The sequence below is a fragment of the Sinocyclocheilus rhinocerous genome, unplaced genomic scaffold (assembly GCF_001515625.1).
Source record: "Sinocyclocheilus rhinocerous isolate Xijiao unplaced genomic scaffold, SAMN03320098_v1.1 scaffold2415, whole genome shotgun sequence".
NCBI lineage: Eukaryota > Metazoa > Chordata > Actinopteri > Cypriniformes > Cyprinidae > Sinocyclocheilus > Sinocyclocheilus rhinocerous.
In genome coordinates, this window is record NW_015666566.1 from 99,116 (window position 1) to 117,422 (window position 18,307).

The 18,307-nt window shown below is 39.5% G+C and overlaps 2 protein-coding genes and 1 long non-coding RNA gene across 5 annotated transcripts in view; 2 read left to right on the top strand and 1 right to left on the bottom strand.

Moving 5' to 3' along the window:
• Nucleotides 1-5,662, bottom strand: part of LOC107732809 (uncharacterized) — a 14,437-nt gene extending 8,775 nt beyond the window's left edge. Inside the window, exons 1-2 of the long non-coding RNA XR_001638909.1 lie at nt 5,597-5,662; nt 1,969-1,981 (exon numbers count right to left, since the gene is read on the bottom strand). This is a non-coding gene — a long non-coding RNA (uncharacterized LOC107732809). The remainder of the gene's footprint in view (nt 1-1,968; nt 1,982-5,596) is intronic.
• cecr2 (CECR2 histone acetyl-lysine reader) overlaps nt 1-9,791 on the top strand; it is a 39,128-nt gene extending 29,337 nt beyond the window's left edge. Inside the window, exons 8-18 of one of the 2 annotated variants that reach the window (XM_016544220.1) lie at nt 2,395-2,484; nt 2,571-2,718; nt 3,327-3,456; nt 3,618-3,655; nt 3,773-3,864; nt 3,949-4,075; nt 4,497-4,855; nt 4,993-5,142; nt 5,251-5,989; nt 6,105-7,902; nt 8,053-9,791. In XM_016544220.1, the coding sequence (XP_016399706.1) occupies nt 2,395-2,484; nt 2,571-2,718; nt 3,327-3,456; nt 3,618-3,655; nt 3,773-3,864; nt 3,949-4,075; nt 4,497-4,855; nt 4,993-5,142; nt 5,251-5,989; nt 6,105-7,902; nt 8,053-8,110 (3,729 nt within the window). In that variant the 3' untranslated portion in view covers nt 8,111-9,791. The remainder of the gene's footprint in view (nt 1-2,394; nt 2,485-2,570; nt 2,719-3,326; nt 3,457-3,617; nt 3,656-3,772; nt 3,865-3,948; nt 4,076-4,496; nt 4,856-4,992; nt 5,143-5,250; nt 5,990-6,104; nt 7,903-8,052) is intronic. The other variant, XM_016544221.1, reaches the window with a different exon arrangement.
• Nucleotides 9,792-11,056: 1,265 nt separating this feature from the next.
• Nucleotides 11,057-17,591, top strand: LOC107732789 (adenosine deaminase CECR1-A). 2 transcript variants are annotated; one of them, XM_016544204.1, is made up of 10 exons: nt 11,057-11,093; nt 12,627-12,960; nt 13,677-13,896; nt 13,975-14,185; nt 14,277-14,404; nt 14,700-14,790; nt 14,872-14,980; nt 15,125-15,282; nt 16,729-16,931; nt 17,075-17,591. In XM_016544204.1, exons 1-10 carry the CDS (start codon nt 11,091-11,093, stop codon nt 17,163-17,165), a joined length of 1,548 nt encoding a protein of 515 aa, XP_016399690.1. In that variant the 5' UTR covers nt 11,057-11,090; the 3' UTR covers nt 17,166-17,591. The 2 variants fall into 2 exon arrangements, with proteins under 2 accessions (XP_016399690.1, XP_016399691.1); XM_016544205.1 differs by lacking the exon at nt 11,057-11,093 and adding an exon at nt 11,507-11,645.
• Nucleotides 17,592-18,307: the final 716 nt, after the last annotated feature.

Genomic DNA, 18,307 nt, shown 5'->3' on the forward strand with positions numbered 1-18,307 from the left:
ATGTGAGTATTATGACCAGTACTTACTTTGATCCTGCTGGATCCTGTTCCGGAAAATGTCAGATTTTTAATTTGTGCGTTCAGGTAGGCCTATTTGTTTTTAACAATCCGGCATTTACAGTGCATTAGATCGTGACAGTGCATGCGTGCGTGTATGTATTTGGAGCTTATTACTCACGTCTCATTCGGCACAAATCCAAATGTTTCCATATTCGCAATGTATTTGAATGTTAAACTATTATTTATAATGTAAACTAGGCTTGTACTTTACACGCATTCGCATATAGATGGAAAAGATCATCCTCACATGAGCAAAAAAGTCCTTGGTATTACAGCAGAGTGGACCGGTATACTAGGGTCTATTTAAACTGACCAGTGTAACCTTTTATATGTTTGGTTGACTGTATTTTATTTTGACAATGAACAGACTGCGATGTAAGTTTGAATTGCTAGAATATGTGGGGTGTGTGCGTGTTAGGCGCCGGTGAGTTCGAACAGCTGAAACATAAAAAAAACTCCATTTTTGGAGTAGGCCTAAGAAATAATCCGCAAAAGTGTTTACTTTTATTTTTGCACACTCACAATAAAAACAAGATTTGTGCGTTGTAAAATAAAGCAAACAAACAGAACTGAGTTACAGTAACTTCTTGTTTCACTGCATTAATAGCATGCTTTAGGTTGACATCCCTAGTTGCTAGCATGTTTTAGTATGTTTCTAGCATGTTGCCAGCCTATTTAACACTTGTTGATGCTTTTTAATATGTTCCTAGGAGTCCATAACAGTGTTAACTATAACACTTCCTGTTGCCAGGAGGTGGCGCTATGACTATAACTGAACTTGGGCATGGGTATTTGTTTAGGACAGGACTCTGATCAAACGTGTGAAGTTTGGGGCAGATCGGACATTGCTTGATTGGGTTACAACAACTTCCTGTTTCATAGCGAAACATCAAACTTTGTCAGGCCGCCAGGGACAATGCAATTTAACGTCACAAAGGCCTTATGATAGCCCTAACCAAATTTGAAGATGATCCGATTAAAACTGTAGAAGGAGTTCGTCAAAGTACGAGGCCTGGAAATGGCAAAAACTGCACAAAAATGGTACAGGAAATTGAAAATAACATACTCCCTGTTGGGTTTTGGATTTTGTACCAGGAGACTTTTTTGTAGGTAGTGGTGTGTTACACGTGTGTACTGGTTTTCATACATGTACGTAAAACGTAGCACAAGGCACACTCCGTTAAAATTTTACAGGTGGCGCTATCAAGCCACTTTGCCACACCCACTTCTGAAACCCATATCAGATGTAAATTTTCGCCAGTTCTGACGTGCAAAGTTTCATGAGTTTTGGAGAATGTTTAGGCCCTCAAAAATGCAATTCACTTTGGAGAAAAGAAGAAACGGAGCAATTCCAAGAGGGTCCTCGCACCACCGGTGCTCAGGCCCTAATTTTCCTTTATACAATGGCTCGAGATTAATTTGCCATGCAGGGTCCATTGTCCTTAGGGACAATTGCAAGTGCTCCAAAATAATTGTATCTACATAGTGCAGCAGATTAATAATACTTAAGTTTAGATCAATATAATACTCAAGTTTAAAGCTATTTCCATATTAGATCATTTTCATATGCACATAGATAATAGATTAACTAATCTTTGCTTTATCTTACAAGTGAGAGACTGTCCATATCAGATGCATGTTGATATGCACATTTTGCAGTGGTGTTGACATGTCATTTCCGTGGCTAATCAAGACCTATTAGAGTGTCTGGTTGCCATAACTACCATTCTCCCAGCAATCATCATTACATACTCTCACTGTAAAATGTATGTCTTCTTTCAGTGCTTCCAGCATTATGCAACTTCACATTTTCCACACCTGTACATAGATCTGTAAAGAACCAGATATTTTCTTTCGCAAGCTTGATGCAACGGGTTTTAACTTGGACAACTGCCTCTTCAAATCAAACCCATCCACCCACTCTCTCACACATGCACGCAAGCAGTCTCACAGCCCTGTCAGAGCCAATCCATCTAGCCGTCGTTATGTGGCAGGCTCTCACCTTGAAGAGAGCTGGAGCATGGTGATTGACGGCCTGCAGCTCTGCAGGTTTTTTGACCTCTTAAGTGGTGATACCACAGACACTCCATCTTCTAGCATGGGATTAAGTGTTGTAGGGTAATGCACAAAGCTGAAGATCCTGAATATACTGAGATGGGGGCGAAGATGGGCCTTTGTCGCCATGGGCTGTTTGGTTTTGTGATGACACCCTTTAACCTTCCTTCAGCCTCTTGGCTAAAACAAAGGGCATATTCAGGAGGGATTGATACCCCCTCCCAAGTGACCTACCTGACACCCACATATGTGTATAACTGACAAGGTTATTCTTCCCCAGGAGAAAGAGATGAAGCAGAAGCTACTGAATCCGCCCAAGGAACACAACGGCCATCGCCACACTGAACAAAATGGCAGCAAAGAGAATGGGGTTGGCTTTTTTTAAAACATGTGTCAGCACTTTCTTGTTTATCTATGTGATGTAAGCTATGGTTTAATTTATGAATTTGTGTGAAGCAGACACGAGCCACAAATGAGGTGGACAAGCAGAAGGAGGAGGACCTGGAAAGGCAAGTCCTGCTCACCGAACAACGGAAAGAAGAAGAGAGATTGCTTCAGGAAGAACGGGAGAGAGAGGAACAGGAGAGAGTCAAAGCTGTCGAGGGTGAGTCACACTCAAGGTAACCAGCGACCAAAGTTTCCCCAGAAGCGTGATCAAACACTCACTGACGCTAAAGCACATTCTGTGGTCTCGTCTCGACATGGCGGTTTTGAAGTCAGCATGCTTTTAACCCAAGGCTGCTTTAATCATATGATGAGCTGAGCTAGGGGAAACGATCAACCTCACTCCTCGTGAGAATCATCCAGCTCTGATATCCCCTGTCAGCGGGTTAATTAACTCTTGATTGTGCTGCTGCTAATGGGCCTATCCACATTAATGTATTATGGATGAAGATCGGGCTTGCAGTTCTCTCCAGTGGTTTCTTCCTGTAGCTCTTTTAATCCTCCCAGCAGGGTGTGTCAGGCAGGGCCTTTAATGTCAGCATATAAAGCACTTCTCTCCTTTATCTTGCCTGTGCCCTTTGATCAAATGTGCCTTCTAAAGCTGCCTGATGAATTGCTCGTATTACTACTTGATTTTGTTTGCAAACTTTTCCTCACCTTGGCCCAGGCAGAAGTGGGCAGGTAACAAGTGCACTAATAATGGTAATAAAAAGTGTGAAGTGCTTTATTATTCTGTCATTCACTGATGTGTTTTTCAATGTTGTTCAGAGCGTGCACGTAGAAGGAAGCAGCGAGAAGAGAAGGCCTGGTTGCTCTCTCAAGGAAAAGAACTTCCCCCTGAGCTGCTGAATCTGGAGACTCACTCACCTAGTCGCCGAACACGTCGCACCAAAGAGTTGTAAGGACTTTGTTTTAGCTTTCAAACTCAGTATTAGCTTTGAATTTTGGCCTCCTAACATGCATTTAATGTTAATTTTACTTGTAAATATGTGTAAGCTTTTATGTGTAATTCAGTGTGGTTGTTGCTATTCGGTACTCATTTCTTTTTCTATATTGCAGTTATGACATAGATGATGATTACACTGCTCTGTACAAAGGTACATTTGGACAATGGTTTTTGTGTTGTGGTCAAACCACAGTGTTTGTTTCCTCATTCACTACTTACAGTAAAGTAGAAGTTCCACTGAAATAATGTAAAATTATTTTCTTGTCAGTGTTGGAGGCCCTCAAAGCACACAAAGATGCCTGGCCTTTCATGGAGCCTGTTGATGAGTCTTATGCCCCCAACTATCATGAAATCATACAGGTGGGCATACTACAAGATGTTATAAAGAAATTTGTTTTACCTTGTTAAGAATAATTCAAAAAGTTATTTAAAATGTTTTGTCAGACTCCAATGGACCTGTCCACCATTGAGAGAAAGCTGAATGATGGGGAGTACGTCGCTAAGGATGAGTTTGTGGCTGATGTAAAGCTTATGTTTGAGAACTGTCTGGAATACAATGGAGAAGAGAGTGGTAAATATGATTTAACGCTGTTTTGTTGCCAAGTTAAGCAGAAGAGCTAAGCTGAAGTTAAACATTTTTAAAAATCTGCTCAACAAAATGTAGGAATGTGTAGCAGTGTTTAAAAATTGATGAGCAAAGCAAGTCATACAACTAGTGGAAGTATGTGGAGAGGCTCTGACATTGATTAATAGAGAGTGATTGAGCTGTCCTCTAGTGCACCAGATCCTGCAGTGCCACAGAGACATTTCAGCCCCGCAGCTCCCCTCCCTGGAGCCATTCATCCATCAGAATGCACTCCCCTGGGGGTGGCGGGGTCAGAGGTCAACTGTGGTTCTGTGACCTGGTTGGTGTGCTTGCTGTTCATGGGGAGATGAGATTGTGTGTGTGTGTGTGTGCACGCACTTGTGTTTACCTGCCTGTATATCCTCAGAATACACAATAATGGCTGAGTCCTTAGAACGCTGCTTTAGCCGAGCCCTACTGAAGCATTTCCCCACTGAGGATGGCGACACGGACGAAGAGTTTCATGTGAGCAGTGAGGACCGTGACCGCAAGGATAAGAAGAAGAGCAAAAGTCACAAACAGTCAGGTCCTGAGAGCTTGATCAGAGCCACTGAGCAAGTTCAAAAACGCAAAACATCCAATAGTGGAAAAGGAAACAATCAGCAACAAGACAAACCCAAATCTGCTTTACAATACCCTCCTCCACACTACACCAATGGTCCCCCACATCCTCATAACATCCACCCAGGACAGCAACAGGCTGGCATGCTACATCCTGCTCAACAGGTTAGACTACACTCTCTACACAAAAAATGTGTTTATTGTTGACAGCTGAAACAACAGTTTTGACTTATCATAAAAGTTCTTCTGGAGCACTTCTTATTGTCGGTACTTCATAAGAGATGTGCTCTTTTTGCCTATAGTTTCAACAACCTGCAGGTCCTTTGGGACCAGGAATGTATGCTCAACGAATGATGATTGACCCTCAGTATCCATATCCTGGACAGAGACCCCTCATGTCCAGGCCACCGGTGGACCATGGAAGTCAGCATATACCTCAGTACAACATGCAGGTATGTAGTGATCTTCATCCAGTAGTATTAGTTTCAATCATTTACAATTTGTTAACTCACGTCTTGAAGGTTGTTTATAATGGTTTTCTTTCTTTTATTTTTAATCAGGGTTCCCACATAAATGGTCCACATCTTGGTCCTAGATACCCAATTGGACCTGATGGCCAACCACTTCAACCTTCACATCAGCAACATTCTTATCCTGGTCCTACTCATGGTCCTTCTCTTGGCCCAAGGCCAGTGACGTCTCAGCCTGGAGGTTTCTGTGCCCCTCCACCTGAAGGCAACATGCACCCTTCACAGCAACATCCAGAAGGGCAGTCCATGCAGCCTATGGGTAACCGGTACCCCAGGCCAGGTGTCCCAATGCATAGTTCCTACTCTCCTTATGGCCCCCATTGTATGAACGTGCCCAGGCTGTGGCCTCCCATGAACCATCATGGGCAGCCGACACCTGGTGGACCTATGATGCAAGAGCAGAGTGCAACAAGCCAGCATCCATACAATAACATCATGATCCATCCTCCACACAGTACTGGTTATGCAATGACAAATGGTCAATATAGAATGCCCTCTGTCAGCTCCCAAAGTCCCATTGGCCAAAGACCACCAGGGGCCCCTCAGGTCTCAAGGCCACATTTGGCTTCCATGCTTGATAGCCCAGAGATGATTGCCCTCCAGCAGCTCTCGGCCTCATTGTTTCATCGTGTTGAGAACTTTCAGCCCATCCCACAAAGTGGTGGTAATGCTTTAGCTTCTGCTGCATTGTCTTCTCCGGAAAACCAGCTCATCAGGCCTGTTAGAGATGGCGCTGCAGACATCCAGCACACTCCTGTATCCCCCAAAGGTAAGAGTTGGTATTCCTTGCCATATTTTGGCATTACACTATTGCTTTCAATGAAAATGGGATGTGCACCTGCAATGATTTAAGCGCATATTAACATTATTGTATATCCCGACAGGTTCAAGTTCAAAATCTGGTGATAAACCGTCAACTGGAGAAAATGCTCTGACTGAAGCTGACAGCCATTCTCATCACAATCCAACAGAAAAATCTGAGCAACCTTCTCTAGGAACAGCTCTGGCATCTGTCCACAATCCAAGCACGGAAGGCCCCAGTCAGAATGAAGAGAAACATAGACTGTCAAATCTAGAGAAAATCCACAATGATAACCACCCAAATTCTCAATCCCAACCAGGTACCCCACAGCAAAACTCTGTGGATGACTCTTCATTACCCCTAAATGGTCCTCAGCCAATGTCCCATAAAACCCCAGATGAAATTCCCCAGTATCACTCTCAACAAATCCATAAACATGTTCCACCACAATTTATTCAGAATGGTTCTCAACGGCAGTCTCAGAATGTTCCTTCACATGTTCTGCAGAATCTTCCTCAACAGATGGCACAAAATGCATCTCATCAGTATGCTCAGAACAGCTCACCGCAAGTACCAAACAATGGATCAGTCAGAGGGCCACAGGCAGGACCTCTTCATGGAATGCCACAGATTCCACCTCAGGGGGGTCAGCCTGGTGTTCATCAGCCTGCAACCCTCAGCTCTCTACCTCCTAGCCACCCTGTATCGCATCCACTTGTTCAACCCTCTCCAGCTGATCAGGGAGACCAAAGGCCTTGTGAGCCTACCAGCAGGAAAGTGTCAGGTGGGAGTACAGCTTCCCAAGATAACAGTAACGCTAACATGATAATTGATTGTGCCAGCGGGCTTTACAAACCACAGCCCTTCAGTCCAGAGTCACAAACCCAACTAGGAAGGCAGGAGCTAGCACCCCTTCACAATCAGGCTCCTCCAATACACTCTCAGATTCCAGAGAGTAACACTGTGACCCAATATGGTACAACTGAGCCAGCACATCAACACTTTGGCCCACAGATGGGTCGAGGATTACACCCGCCAAATCACCAGCCTTACCCAAACCAGGGACCACCATCACAGGGAAATAACCTTCATCAAAATCCTGCACACTATCCTGCTTATCACCAACAAGGTGTTCCATACCAGTATCGCATGGCCACACAGCATCCTCAAGGCCAATCCAGTATGTTTCCTCAGTTCCAGCAGCAACGGCAGCAGTTCTATCAGCACCCCCGACATGGCAGACCTGGATTTCCATCTGAGGAGTGGCCTAGACCTCCATACCAGCCTCAGCACCCAATGATGCCCAATTCTTACCCATCACCATCCATTGGAAGTTTTAATGGTCGACACAAGGACAATAGCATGTCTCCACATGGCTCGGATGGATCTGTTGGGAGCTTAATGTCACCTAGTCCTTTACCCGATCGGTCCCATAGGAGTGCGTTGGAAAACAGAGAGGATGGCAGCCCTTCCAAGCAGGCAAGGACTGAAGAGCCTTCTGAACGGTCTGAGAGCCCAAAGGAGATCTTGGACCTGGACAGCCATAATGCAACAGCCCGACATTGTACTTTAGCTCAGCCACACCCCAGTTTCCCATATGGGCCTCGTGGCATGCATCCCAGCATGCAGCAGAGTGGTGCTCCTCCACCCCATATGGTGGCAAGTGGGCCGTATTCTGGCCAGCACTTTCCCAGTGGACATTTTGCACCACAGCATCCTCATCCACATTTGATGGAAGCTTTACAGAGGCCCCAGCACCTGTCTTTTTCTCCAGGCCAATCTCGCATGGCTATGTACAGGCATTCAAATGTTGCAGGACACTTCCAGGGAATGATGGTTCCTCAGAGAGCAGTGGTTGCAGAACACTTACTTCGCACAGGGTAAGAGATCTCATTTATCTCTCGGATCTTATGATATAATTGATTTGGATCCAGAAGAATAATGCACTTACACATTCATCTACATTTGTCTATATAATGCCTTCACATCAGTTTTCCTTACCTTTAGTAACCGTTTTTCTTGTCTGATAGGCACCAGATGTTGGGTACAGCATCTCCCAATGGTCCAGGTAATAAACAAGGAGTATGAAAAGTATGATTTCATTGGAAAATCAAGGAAAATTTATATCTTTTACAACACTGTTACATCCTGAAATATACAAGAAAATGGAGACGACAACAAAAATTAGGAAGATTGTTGATATGATCATTTGCTGAAAAAGGCATGTTATTTTATTATTTAAAGTCCTGATCCTCAGACATGCTCCACTACCCACCTAGAAGATGTTTTTGAGATAGTGAATAACCCATCCTCATCTGGATTAGGCACTCCTTTGCAGTGAGGAGGAAAAGGAACAACTCACAGTACCAAGAGGTGGGATCACTGACCAAGGAAGAGCTGTGAATCTTCAGTCCTGTTTATTGCTCAAATACTGTTTGAACACTATAATAGTGGTCTGCAGCTTCTCTTTTCAGCCTGGAATGTCTCTTTGGCCTCATTCCCTACAAAGGAACAACATCTTCAATTTCCTTTGGATGGGCTGTTACTTGGGAAGTAAATAAAAACATTTTTTCCCCAGTCCACGAGAAGAGCAAGATGTGAAATTACCAGTTCATGTTCTGGTTTAAAGTTAAACTCAGGTGTAGTAAATAAGGTACTGGGGCTACTGGAGCTTTTTCCAAGCTCTTTGGACAAACTAGACCCGGTTGCCTTCATGTACTTGTTGAATGTTCTGTGAAAGATTTTAGATATAGTAGTAATTCAACTTAAGGAATAAAAGATGGATCTTGTGCTTCACTGGGAAACACCTCATCTGGAGTGTTTTAATGAGGTGATGTTCATCTCAACTAAAACACCGTATCCACTTGATTTCTGGTGATGTGCATTCTTTTAATGCCACTTCAATTTGAAGATTGTCTTTTTTTTCTTAGACTGGCAGAGAACTTGGCTGCTCTATTTGTTATGCACTAGGAATAGTCTTTCATACTGGAATTAGTGGCCTTGGACATAAATTAGATGTGTGCTCCTTTGTATGGGACTAAATTCTAACTTTTCACTCAAGTTGTCTATCTCTGATGTGTTGTCTTGTTCCATATTGATGTGTCCTGCTAGTTTATGTGTGCACAGAATGAATCAGATTTCAGATACTGAGGTAGCCATCTTTCACCTCTAAATATCTACACAGTTTTCTAGTAATCTATGGCTTTTGGGATTCCTTGAAGGCTGGTTTATTGTTTTCACCTGATATCATTCATTATTGGTCATCAATCTTAATATGTTTTTTCACATATTGAAATGTAAATTGAATTTTTGTCACAATTGACAACCAGCTGGAGTCGCAATACTAAAAATGCATTAGATGAGAGAATATATATCAGCCTTAAAACTTGTAAAAGTACCACTGTAGCTCCTTTTATCAAATAGGAGAAATGTCGATGTGCTCATATTTTACATGAATGCTTCCTCTTTTAATTCAATGTACTGAATGTGTCCTCAGGGTGTAGTGGTTTTAATACGGGTATTGTCAATAGAATATTCATAGAAAAAAATTCCAATGAAATGTCACTGAAACTGTGATTAACTTCAATTCATCTGTGATCTTCAGTACAAACACAGGAACCAGGTGTGGTGTTCTTTGAATTAGTTTTAAATGTTTTTTTTTCTTTTTAATGGGGGGAGAAAGGTTGATCGGAAAATTAACTAGAATGGTTTTGTTCATTTTAATTGCTCCTACTATTGTTGTCCTGCACTAAATGAATTACTTTGAATATCTGCTTTTTTTATTGTTCTCTTGGTCTGTCTGAATTACTATTTTACTCGGCTCATGTTGACAAACCATTGAAAAGAAACCGCAATTTGTGAGAATATGGCAGCAAGAATATCTACCTCGTAATGCCAGAATGTGGCACATTCTCCATTCCCTTTATGACACGTGGAGATCACTTACATATCCTTTTTTTTATGATTTACAGCTTGATACGTACATCAACACTATATATAGTCTTAATATGTTCACTTGCAAAAAACGAACGGTAATTATTAATTTATCAGTGCCAAGTTTGAACATGATTAAAACATCTGCATTCCACTTTTTGAATGTTGGTGTTTACAACCATAAGTGAAATGAAGGCAGCATCCTAGAAAGTTTTGCCCTCATTTTGCGGAATCCATGCTGAAGTGGAAAAGAGGTTGTACACGTTTGTGCGAAGGATTTGACAGTGATTTTTATGGTACACTGAGAACATTTATCCCAGAAACCTGTGATGGTGCAAAATGTCGGACAGTAATATTTTAGTATTTTTGTGGACATGTGAACCGTTTATATGTATTTTATGAACTAGGGATATGGAAATATTAGCAGCTGTGAGATGACATAGACATTGTCCACCATTGTGTACCTATCTTAGCTCACAAGTGAAGATGTATCACTTTAGCAGTCTGAGGCAGAGGACTGTCCTTTCTCCACTGTTAATATGTAAAGGGATGATTTAGTTGTAATGGACTACAAGAATGTGTGGATATTGCTGTGTACAGTTGTTTTTATTTTATTTTCTTTCACCTTTTTGTGGGTATTGGGTTACGGATCTGTATCTCTTGAAATCCACCCTTCCACATCTCTGCTGTCATTTATTCTGTCTGTACTAGTTAAGAAACTAGTTGGTTAAATGTGAATCATATTTATTTGCTCTTATGTTTTGTAAATTTTTGTTTTTTTTTATATAAATGTGTTCTTATGTTTGTTTTGAAACGGTTCACTTTACCTCAGTAGCGAAGATGGCATCCAAAACGACACCTGTAACTTTCATTATGTGAAGTTTACAAGTTCTTACCTGACAAATTATTTTGGAAATGGACCGAAGTATTTTCTATACTGTACATTTCTTAGAATAAATTACGTTTCATTAGATGTTGCTCTCAATTTTCTGTTCATTTCTCCTCACAAAAATACAGTGCACTACTAAAGGTAATGACAGTGACATTTTACTTTGATTATATAACATGGCGTTTACATGGTGGTACTCCAAAGTACTTTGAAGAATACAACGGTAGAGTAAATGCCTGAAAAACCATGGTAACTTTTTTGATAACTCTTAGTTGCATGTTGCACTAATGACTTGGTACTAAGCTGGGTTACATTTTAAACTACACGTTAGCAGGCATGGCCATTATACATATACTGTATATATTATAGATAACCGTGATATTCTGCTGCTTGTACTAGTGTAAGTTACTCACAGAAAGATTTTAGTCAGGGTTCAAAGTAACGCCTGAGAGACCTCACTGGAGATGGCATTTGTGAAAGATATCGCTTTCGTAGTCATCACTCGTCGCCTTATGGACTTTTAAACTTTAAAAAACAAGACCGAAATTAATTTAATATATTCTATAGTTTTTGAATACGCTGACAAGTCTTTGTCCTCAGCATGTCTTTTGTCCACGCGCACTGGCACACAACGGAGCCAATGAGCTTCAAGGAAAGACATGACGTCACTTTCTGTTGTGGAAGTCAGTTGTGGAGTAGAAGTCGTTCAAGCTTGCATCTTTTTATTGTCCTGGTAGTTGTAGAGATACGGCGGACTCAATTGCCAGATAAGACCTGTTCTAATTCACTTTGTGTCGGAAGGTATTTATTTTCTGTTAGTTTATTTGGGCTTTATTCATGTAACGCGGTTCAGTGTGTGCTTGGTGAAAAACTCTTTATTGGACAATTAACGTTAAGTCCATTCGCAATTACATCTATCGAAATTTGAAAGGCATGTCAGGACGTTTTTGATCTATACTAAGTTAGCATTATAAAGAAAACAGCAGCTAGACCGCACAATTATGACCAATAATAGGTAGAGTACTGCTCGACGGTCCGCTTGTCATGTGGGTTGTTTACAAGTAATTGGGTCCGTAACAGATGGTCACATTGTTTTAGCATGATTGATAGATTTCATTTATATGATATGTTTTAGTTTATATGTTGCTTATAGAAGTAAACAGTTTCCAACAGCTGACAGCTGGTGGTTAAAATGGTTGAAACTGGTTTCAATGTAAATCTGTTGCTGAGAGTTAAAATAGAAGTGCAAGCAGTGGGCAAATCCCCTTTTCTGCAGTTTCAACACTGCTAGTACATTCAGTCTAGACCACTAAAACTAAAACTGACAGCTGACTAATATGCTCAAATGAGTATTTTTTTTTTCTTTGTGTGTTTGTGTGAGTGTTTTAAAACAAAAATTGAATGTGTTATAATTTCAATTGATTTACACTCCTTTTCTAAGTATGAGTGGACCCGACTAGCCATACACTATCACTTTATTTTTAACCAAATAAAATAACATATTTTACAAATTAATCATTGGTGAGACCAATTCATCTGCAAATAACATGTTTCTACAAACTTACATTTTTAACAAAATATAATTGACTGACACGAATGGACACAGTAACTGAAAACATCTTCTACATTGCTTCTACTTGACTTTTACTGCATCAACTTTTAGTATTAAATATTGAATACAAGACCATCATATCAATCATTGGATAATAAACAAAAAAAAAAATCACTTTGTGCACCTTTAAATAATTAACCAGTTACTTGTTTATTACTTTTCACCAATAGCACAGAGATCTGTGGTTGAATTACATCCCAGCCATGCACGCAGTAACACTAAGAGACCTGATGCGGATATGGATGCTGTTTCTGTGGTGTGCATCATGTAACTGTGGACCAGATCCCAGGAAGCGGGAGGCTCTGATAAGGCTGGAGGCGTCTAGACGGACAGGAGGCAACATAACACTGAACGAGAGAGAGAAACTGCTTGACGGAAAGCTTCAGAAACTGAAGCAGCATGATATGGAAGCAAGAGAGTTCCCACCGTCCATGCATTTTTTCAAGGCAAAGCGCCTCATCGATCAAAGTCCTGTCTTTAGTTTGCTTCAGAAGATGCCTAAAGGTGTAGTAATTTAATAATGCGGAGTTAATTGTGTATTTTGTGATTTGATTGAATGATAATAATCAGAAATACTCTCTCTCTCTGTTTTATTTAATATATACACTACTGTTCAAAAGATTGGAGTACAAATTATTATTATTTTTTAAAGAAATTAATACTTTTATTCACTTATTTAAATTGGTCAAACATGACAGTGAAGACATTTACAGTGTCACAAGATTCTATTTCAAATAAATGCTGTTCTTTTGAACTTTCTGTTCTTCAAAGTATCCAAAAAAAAAAAAAAGATCACAGTTTCCACAAAAATATTAAGCAGATACTATTAAACTTTTTTTTGTTGTAACATTGATACTAATCGGAAATGTTTCTTGAGCAGCAAATCAGCATATTAGAATGATTTCTGAAGAATCATGTGACACCGAAGACAGGAGAAATGATGCCAAAAATTTAGCTTTGACAATCGCAGGAATAAATTACATTAAAAAAAAAAATGCAATAAGACTGTTGTTTAAATTGTAAGATTTCACAATATTACTGTTTTTTTTTTTTACTGTATTTTTGATCAAATAAATACAGCCCTGGTGAGCATAAGAAACAACTTTCAAAAACTAACTTTTGAATGATAGAATATATACATATAGAAAGACAAAGTATGAACAATTTAAACTCCACCTAGGCTTAACTATGATGATTTATCTGATCTATCTTTTGTCCAGGTGCGGCCCTGCATGTTCATGACTTTGCTATGGTAGGTGTGGATTGGCTGGTTAAGAACGTGACCTACAGAGAGAACTGCTACGTGTGCTTCACAGATGAGCAGACCGTGCAGTTTATCTTCTCCTCTGGACAGCCTGCATCTCGTCCGCAATGCTCCTCATGGACTTTGCTCAGATCCCTCAGGGAGAAGATTAAAAACAGCACTGATTTGGACAACAGGTATAGCCTAAAACACTACAGTGAATCTGAGACTGTAGGTGAGGGATGTTTGTCTCAAATGTTCATTTGTATCCACAGTTTCATTCGAAATCTCACACTCTTCACCGAGGACCCAGACAGAGCCTATCCTAGCCAAGATACTGTGTGGAAGAGATTTGAGCAGGCTTTCTTAGTGGCCTATGGGCTGGTCACCTATGCGCCTGTGTTCAAAGACTACCTCTATGAAGGTCTCAGACAGTTTTATGAGGACAACATCATGTATGTGGAAATCAGGGCGCTGCTGCCAGTGGTATGGATGAATTTACCCTTAAAAAATAAAGAAAATCAATTTAAAATTGTGTGTACTGTAAATAAATACTAATAATGTGCTCATTTTCAAGACATATGAACTTGATGGCAGACTAAATAATAAGGACTGGAGTATGAGGGCCTGCCAGGACGTTGTGAGAAGATTTACTGCAAACTACCCAGACTTCTTAGGGGCTCGGGTGATTTTTACCGTCCACAGGTGAGAGAAACATTGTGATGGGAAAGCTGAATTTTCAGCATCATTTCTCCAGTCTTCAGTGTCACATGATCCTTCAGAAATCATTCTAATATGCTGATTTGCTGCTCAAGATACATATCTTATAATTATCAATGTTGAAAACAGTTGTGCTGCTTCATATTTTTTGTGGAAACTGTGATCCATTTTTTCAGGGTTCTCTGATACATAGAAAGTTCAAAAGAACAGCATTTGTTTGAAATATTAGTTTGATTAAAGAAGATTTGAATGAACAGAAATCATTTCCTGTTGCTCTTAGGGGTATAAATGCAACTGAGGCGGTGAAGACAGTAGAGGAAGCAATGACACTACACAGAAACTTTCCAGATATCATGGCAGGCTTTGACTTTGTGAGTATATGATGAGCATATTGCTGAAATACACAATTTGTGAATAAACTTTGAAGAAAACATTTGCTTTTATAACTCCAGGTAGGACAAGAAGACCTTGGAAGACCTCTGTGGTACTTCAAGGACGCTTTGAGTCTACCTGAAGACAGGGGTGTTAACCTGCCCTACTTTTTCCACGCAGGAGAGACAGGTTTCTTTTGACATCTTGGTTCTTTCATCTGGTACAAAGCAGTGTAACTCAAAGTCGTCCTTTAGGCTCAAAAAGATTGAGTGCTTGTTCTTTTTACAGTTGCTATAGTAACATCTGGTAACTTTATTCACTTTTCCCACACAGATTCACAGGGAACAGATGTCGATCAGAACCTCATGGATGCTCTTCTATTCAACACCACACGTATAGGTCACGGCTTTGCTTTGGCACGTCATCCTGTAGTTAAAGAGATGTCTAGAAAGATGGATGTACCACTTGAAATCTGTCCAATCTCAAATCAGGTATATCATCACTCATTATGCCTTTGAAGTAAAAAAAAAATATATATATATATATATTGACTACCTTAATGCATGTTTCTGGTCTTACTGTGTACAACTGGGGCACATTATTCTAAACAAAACATTTGAAGAAGTATTAACAAATAGCCAATAACTCGCATTTAGTCTTACTTCATTCTTGTATGTAACTCCTGCTTTCTGTGATCAGATCCATTTCCAATAGATAAAATTAAGCCCTGCTTTTTTTTTTTTTTTTTTTTTCTTGAAAGAGAACAGTAATTTGTCCTGGCCTTAGAGAGCTCTGAAGCCTTTCTCTGACAGAGAATAATCCACCAGGATCCAACCACTGCCGATGGGCCAGAACATGCCAAGTCTTCCCTCTTCATATTCATACTTACTTAATGTCCATGACTTAAACAGTCACTGTTTGTTAAAACATGCTACAATCTCATCGTGTTAAATCAGCTAATCAATGAGAGTTATAATATGTAAAATAAATGTATGAGATGAAAATAATATATAAATATGTAAATATTGTACAAATTTGATTTTATGCAAGGTTACATTTTGAATTAAATTTGCAGTTTGAAATTTACGTTCAAACATTGGTAATATTTTCAACAAGGCTGGATTTATTTTATCAAAAAAAGAAAAAACAGTAATATTGTGAGTTCAGTGTCACATGATCCTTCAGAAATCATTCTAATATGCTGACTTCATGCTCAAGAAACATTTCTTATTATTATCAATTTGAAAATTATTTTTGTGGAAACTGTGATACATTTTTTGATGAATAGAAACAACAGCGTTTATTTGAACTAGAAATATTTTTTAACATTATGAATGTCTTTACTGTCACTTTTGATCAATTTAATGCATCCCTGCTCAATAAAAGTTTACATTTCTTTAAATAAATTTTTTTTTAAATCTTACTGACCCCAAACTTTTGAACGGTAGTGTATCTTGCTGTTTTGGTACATTATACGTATTTTCAGCTTTCCACTATGCTTTTTTTCAGTGTTTGCCATATTTAAAAAAAAAAAAAAGAGCCTCTAACACTAGCATTCTTTATTCTTTTTCAATTCTATCCATTTTCTTTTTATTATAAAAAATGGGCATATAACACTAGCATTCTCTATTTGACTCGTTTTATTTTTATTTAAAAAAAAAAAGAAGTCCCTGTAACACTAGTGTTCCCTATTCTTTTTTTGTTCTATCTACTTGTTTTCTTTTCGTTTATTATAAAAAAAAAAAAACCTGGCTATGCATACTGCATTAGGCTAACTGAGACTTGACACAGCACTTACATTATTGCTCTTTTGTTGGTTTTGATTGCTTCTATTGTCCTCATTTGTAAGTCCATCATCAGCTAAATGTAAATGTACGTTTCATTGTCTGAATAGCCACTTATTTGAAAATACTAATAATGCTTTAACTCTTTGTCAGGTGTTGAAACTGGTCTCAGACTTGCGGGACCACCCAGCGGCAGTGCTGATGGCTGAGGGTCATCCTGTAGTGATCAGCTCGGATGATCCAGCTCTATTTGGGGCCACTGCCCTTTCACACGATTTCTACGAAGCCTTCATGGGCTTTGGAGGAATGAGCTTTAATTTAGGCACATTGAAAGAGCTGGTCATAAACTCCCTCAGGTAACAGATAACTACAACTGTCATATTTTAGGATTTATACAGACATTACTTAAACGTGTGAGTTTTTCAGTCATTAGTATAATCTACAACCAGGCTTTGCTATTTATTTGTAACTTATTTGTCCTTTCGCTCTTTATTTCTAGGTACAGCTCATTGCCAAGTCAAACTAAGAAGAAGGCTATTGAGGTATTGCTGGTAAAATGGGACAAGTTTGTCTCGGAAAGTTTACTGTAGACTACTTCTACAGGTGGTCTCTAAATCAGGATGTTTTAAACATGCTCTAAGGGCATTTTTTACAGGATGTCTTCCTCTTATGTTTGTCATATTGGTGAACATACTGGGGTGTGAATTCTGCAATTTAGCTGTTACTTGATGTGAGAAACTGAATGTATGATCTCGAACTGGCCTGTGCTGCCATCTGGTGCAGAATCTGTGTACTGATTATCTTGACTTCCATTGAAACAAAATGGAGGACTCCAGTCCAGTGCTTGAACCTTCAGGCTGATGACCGTGGTTTTGTATGCTATTTTGTGAATGCTAATCAAGATTTTAGATTTTTAGGGCAGCAAAGTCACACAACATGTAGGTGTTTACAAGGTAGACCACTTCAGGACACCTGCTAAACCAAAAAAAAAACTGATGTACAATGTCAGTTAATTGTTTTATTTTTTTAAAAAAAAGGTTCTTAAAGGAATAGTTTACCTAAAAAAGAAAATTTGTTGAAATTTTACTCACGGCTCAGGCCATTCGGGATGTAGATGAGTTTGTTTCTTCATCTTCTTCACCAATGGATCCTCTCTGCAGTGAATGGGTGCCATCAGTATGAGAGTCGAGACAGCTGATGAAAACATCCCAATAATCCACACGACTCCAGTGAAGCAAAAAGTTGCATGTTTGTAATAAACAAAAACAAAAATATACGTTTTTAACTGCAAACTGTTGCTTCCAGTTCAAATAGTGTCTTTCATCTATAATATTGCTTAATATTTTGATGTAAGAAGACAAAAGGGGGATAAACTTTTCACTGGAGGAAGTGTTATTATGGATTCTATATTTTATATTTCACAAGACATTAACCGATGGACTGGACTGGAGTTGTGGATTACCGTGATGTTTTTATCAGCTGTTTGGACTCATTCTGACAGCACCCATTCACTGTAGAGGATCCATTGATGCGCAAGTGATTTAATGCTAAACCAAGCCTGTTCCAATGAGTTGGTTTTGATTGCTTCTATTGTCCTCATTTGTAAGTCCATCATCAGCTAAATGTAAATGTACGTTTCATTGTCTGAATAGCCACTTATTTGAAAATACTAATAATGCTTTAACTCTTTGTCAGGTGTTGAAACTGGTCTCAGACTTGCGGGACCACCCAG

What these genes read in the sequence shown, in the direction of transcription:
- LOC107732789 (XM_016544204.1), top strand. An exon ending in AGCACTGATTTGGACAACAG is followed by an intron (nt 13,897 to 13,974) that starts GTATAGCCTAAA and finishes TTGTATCCACAG; the next exon opens with TTTCATTCGAAATCTCACAC. An exon ending in GTGATTTTTACCGTCCACAG is followed by an intron (nt 14,405 to 14,699) that starts GTGAGAGAAACA and finishes TGTTGCTCTTAG; the next exon opens with GGGTATAAATGCAACTGAGG.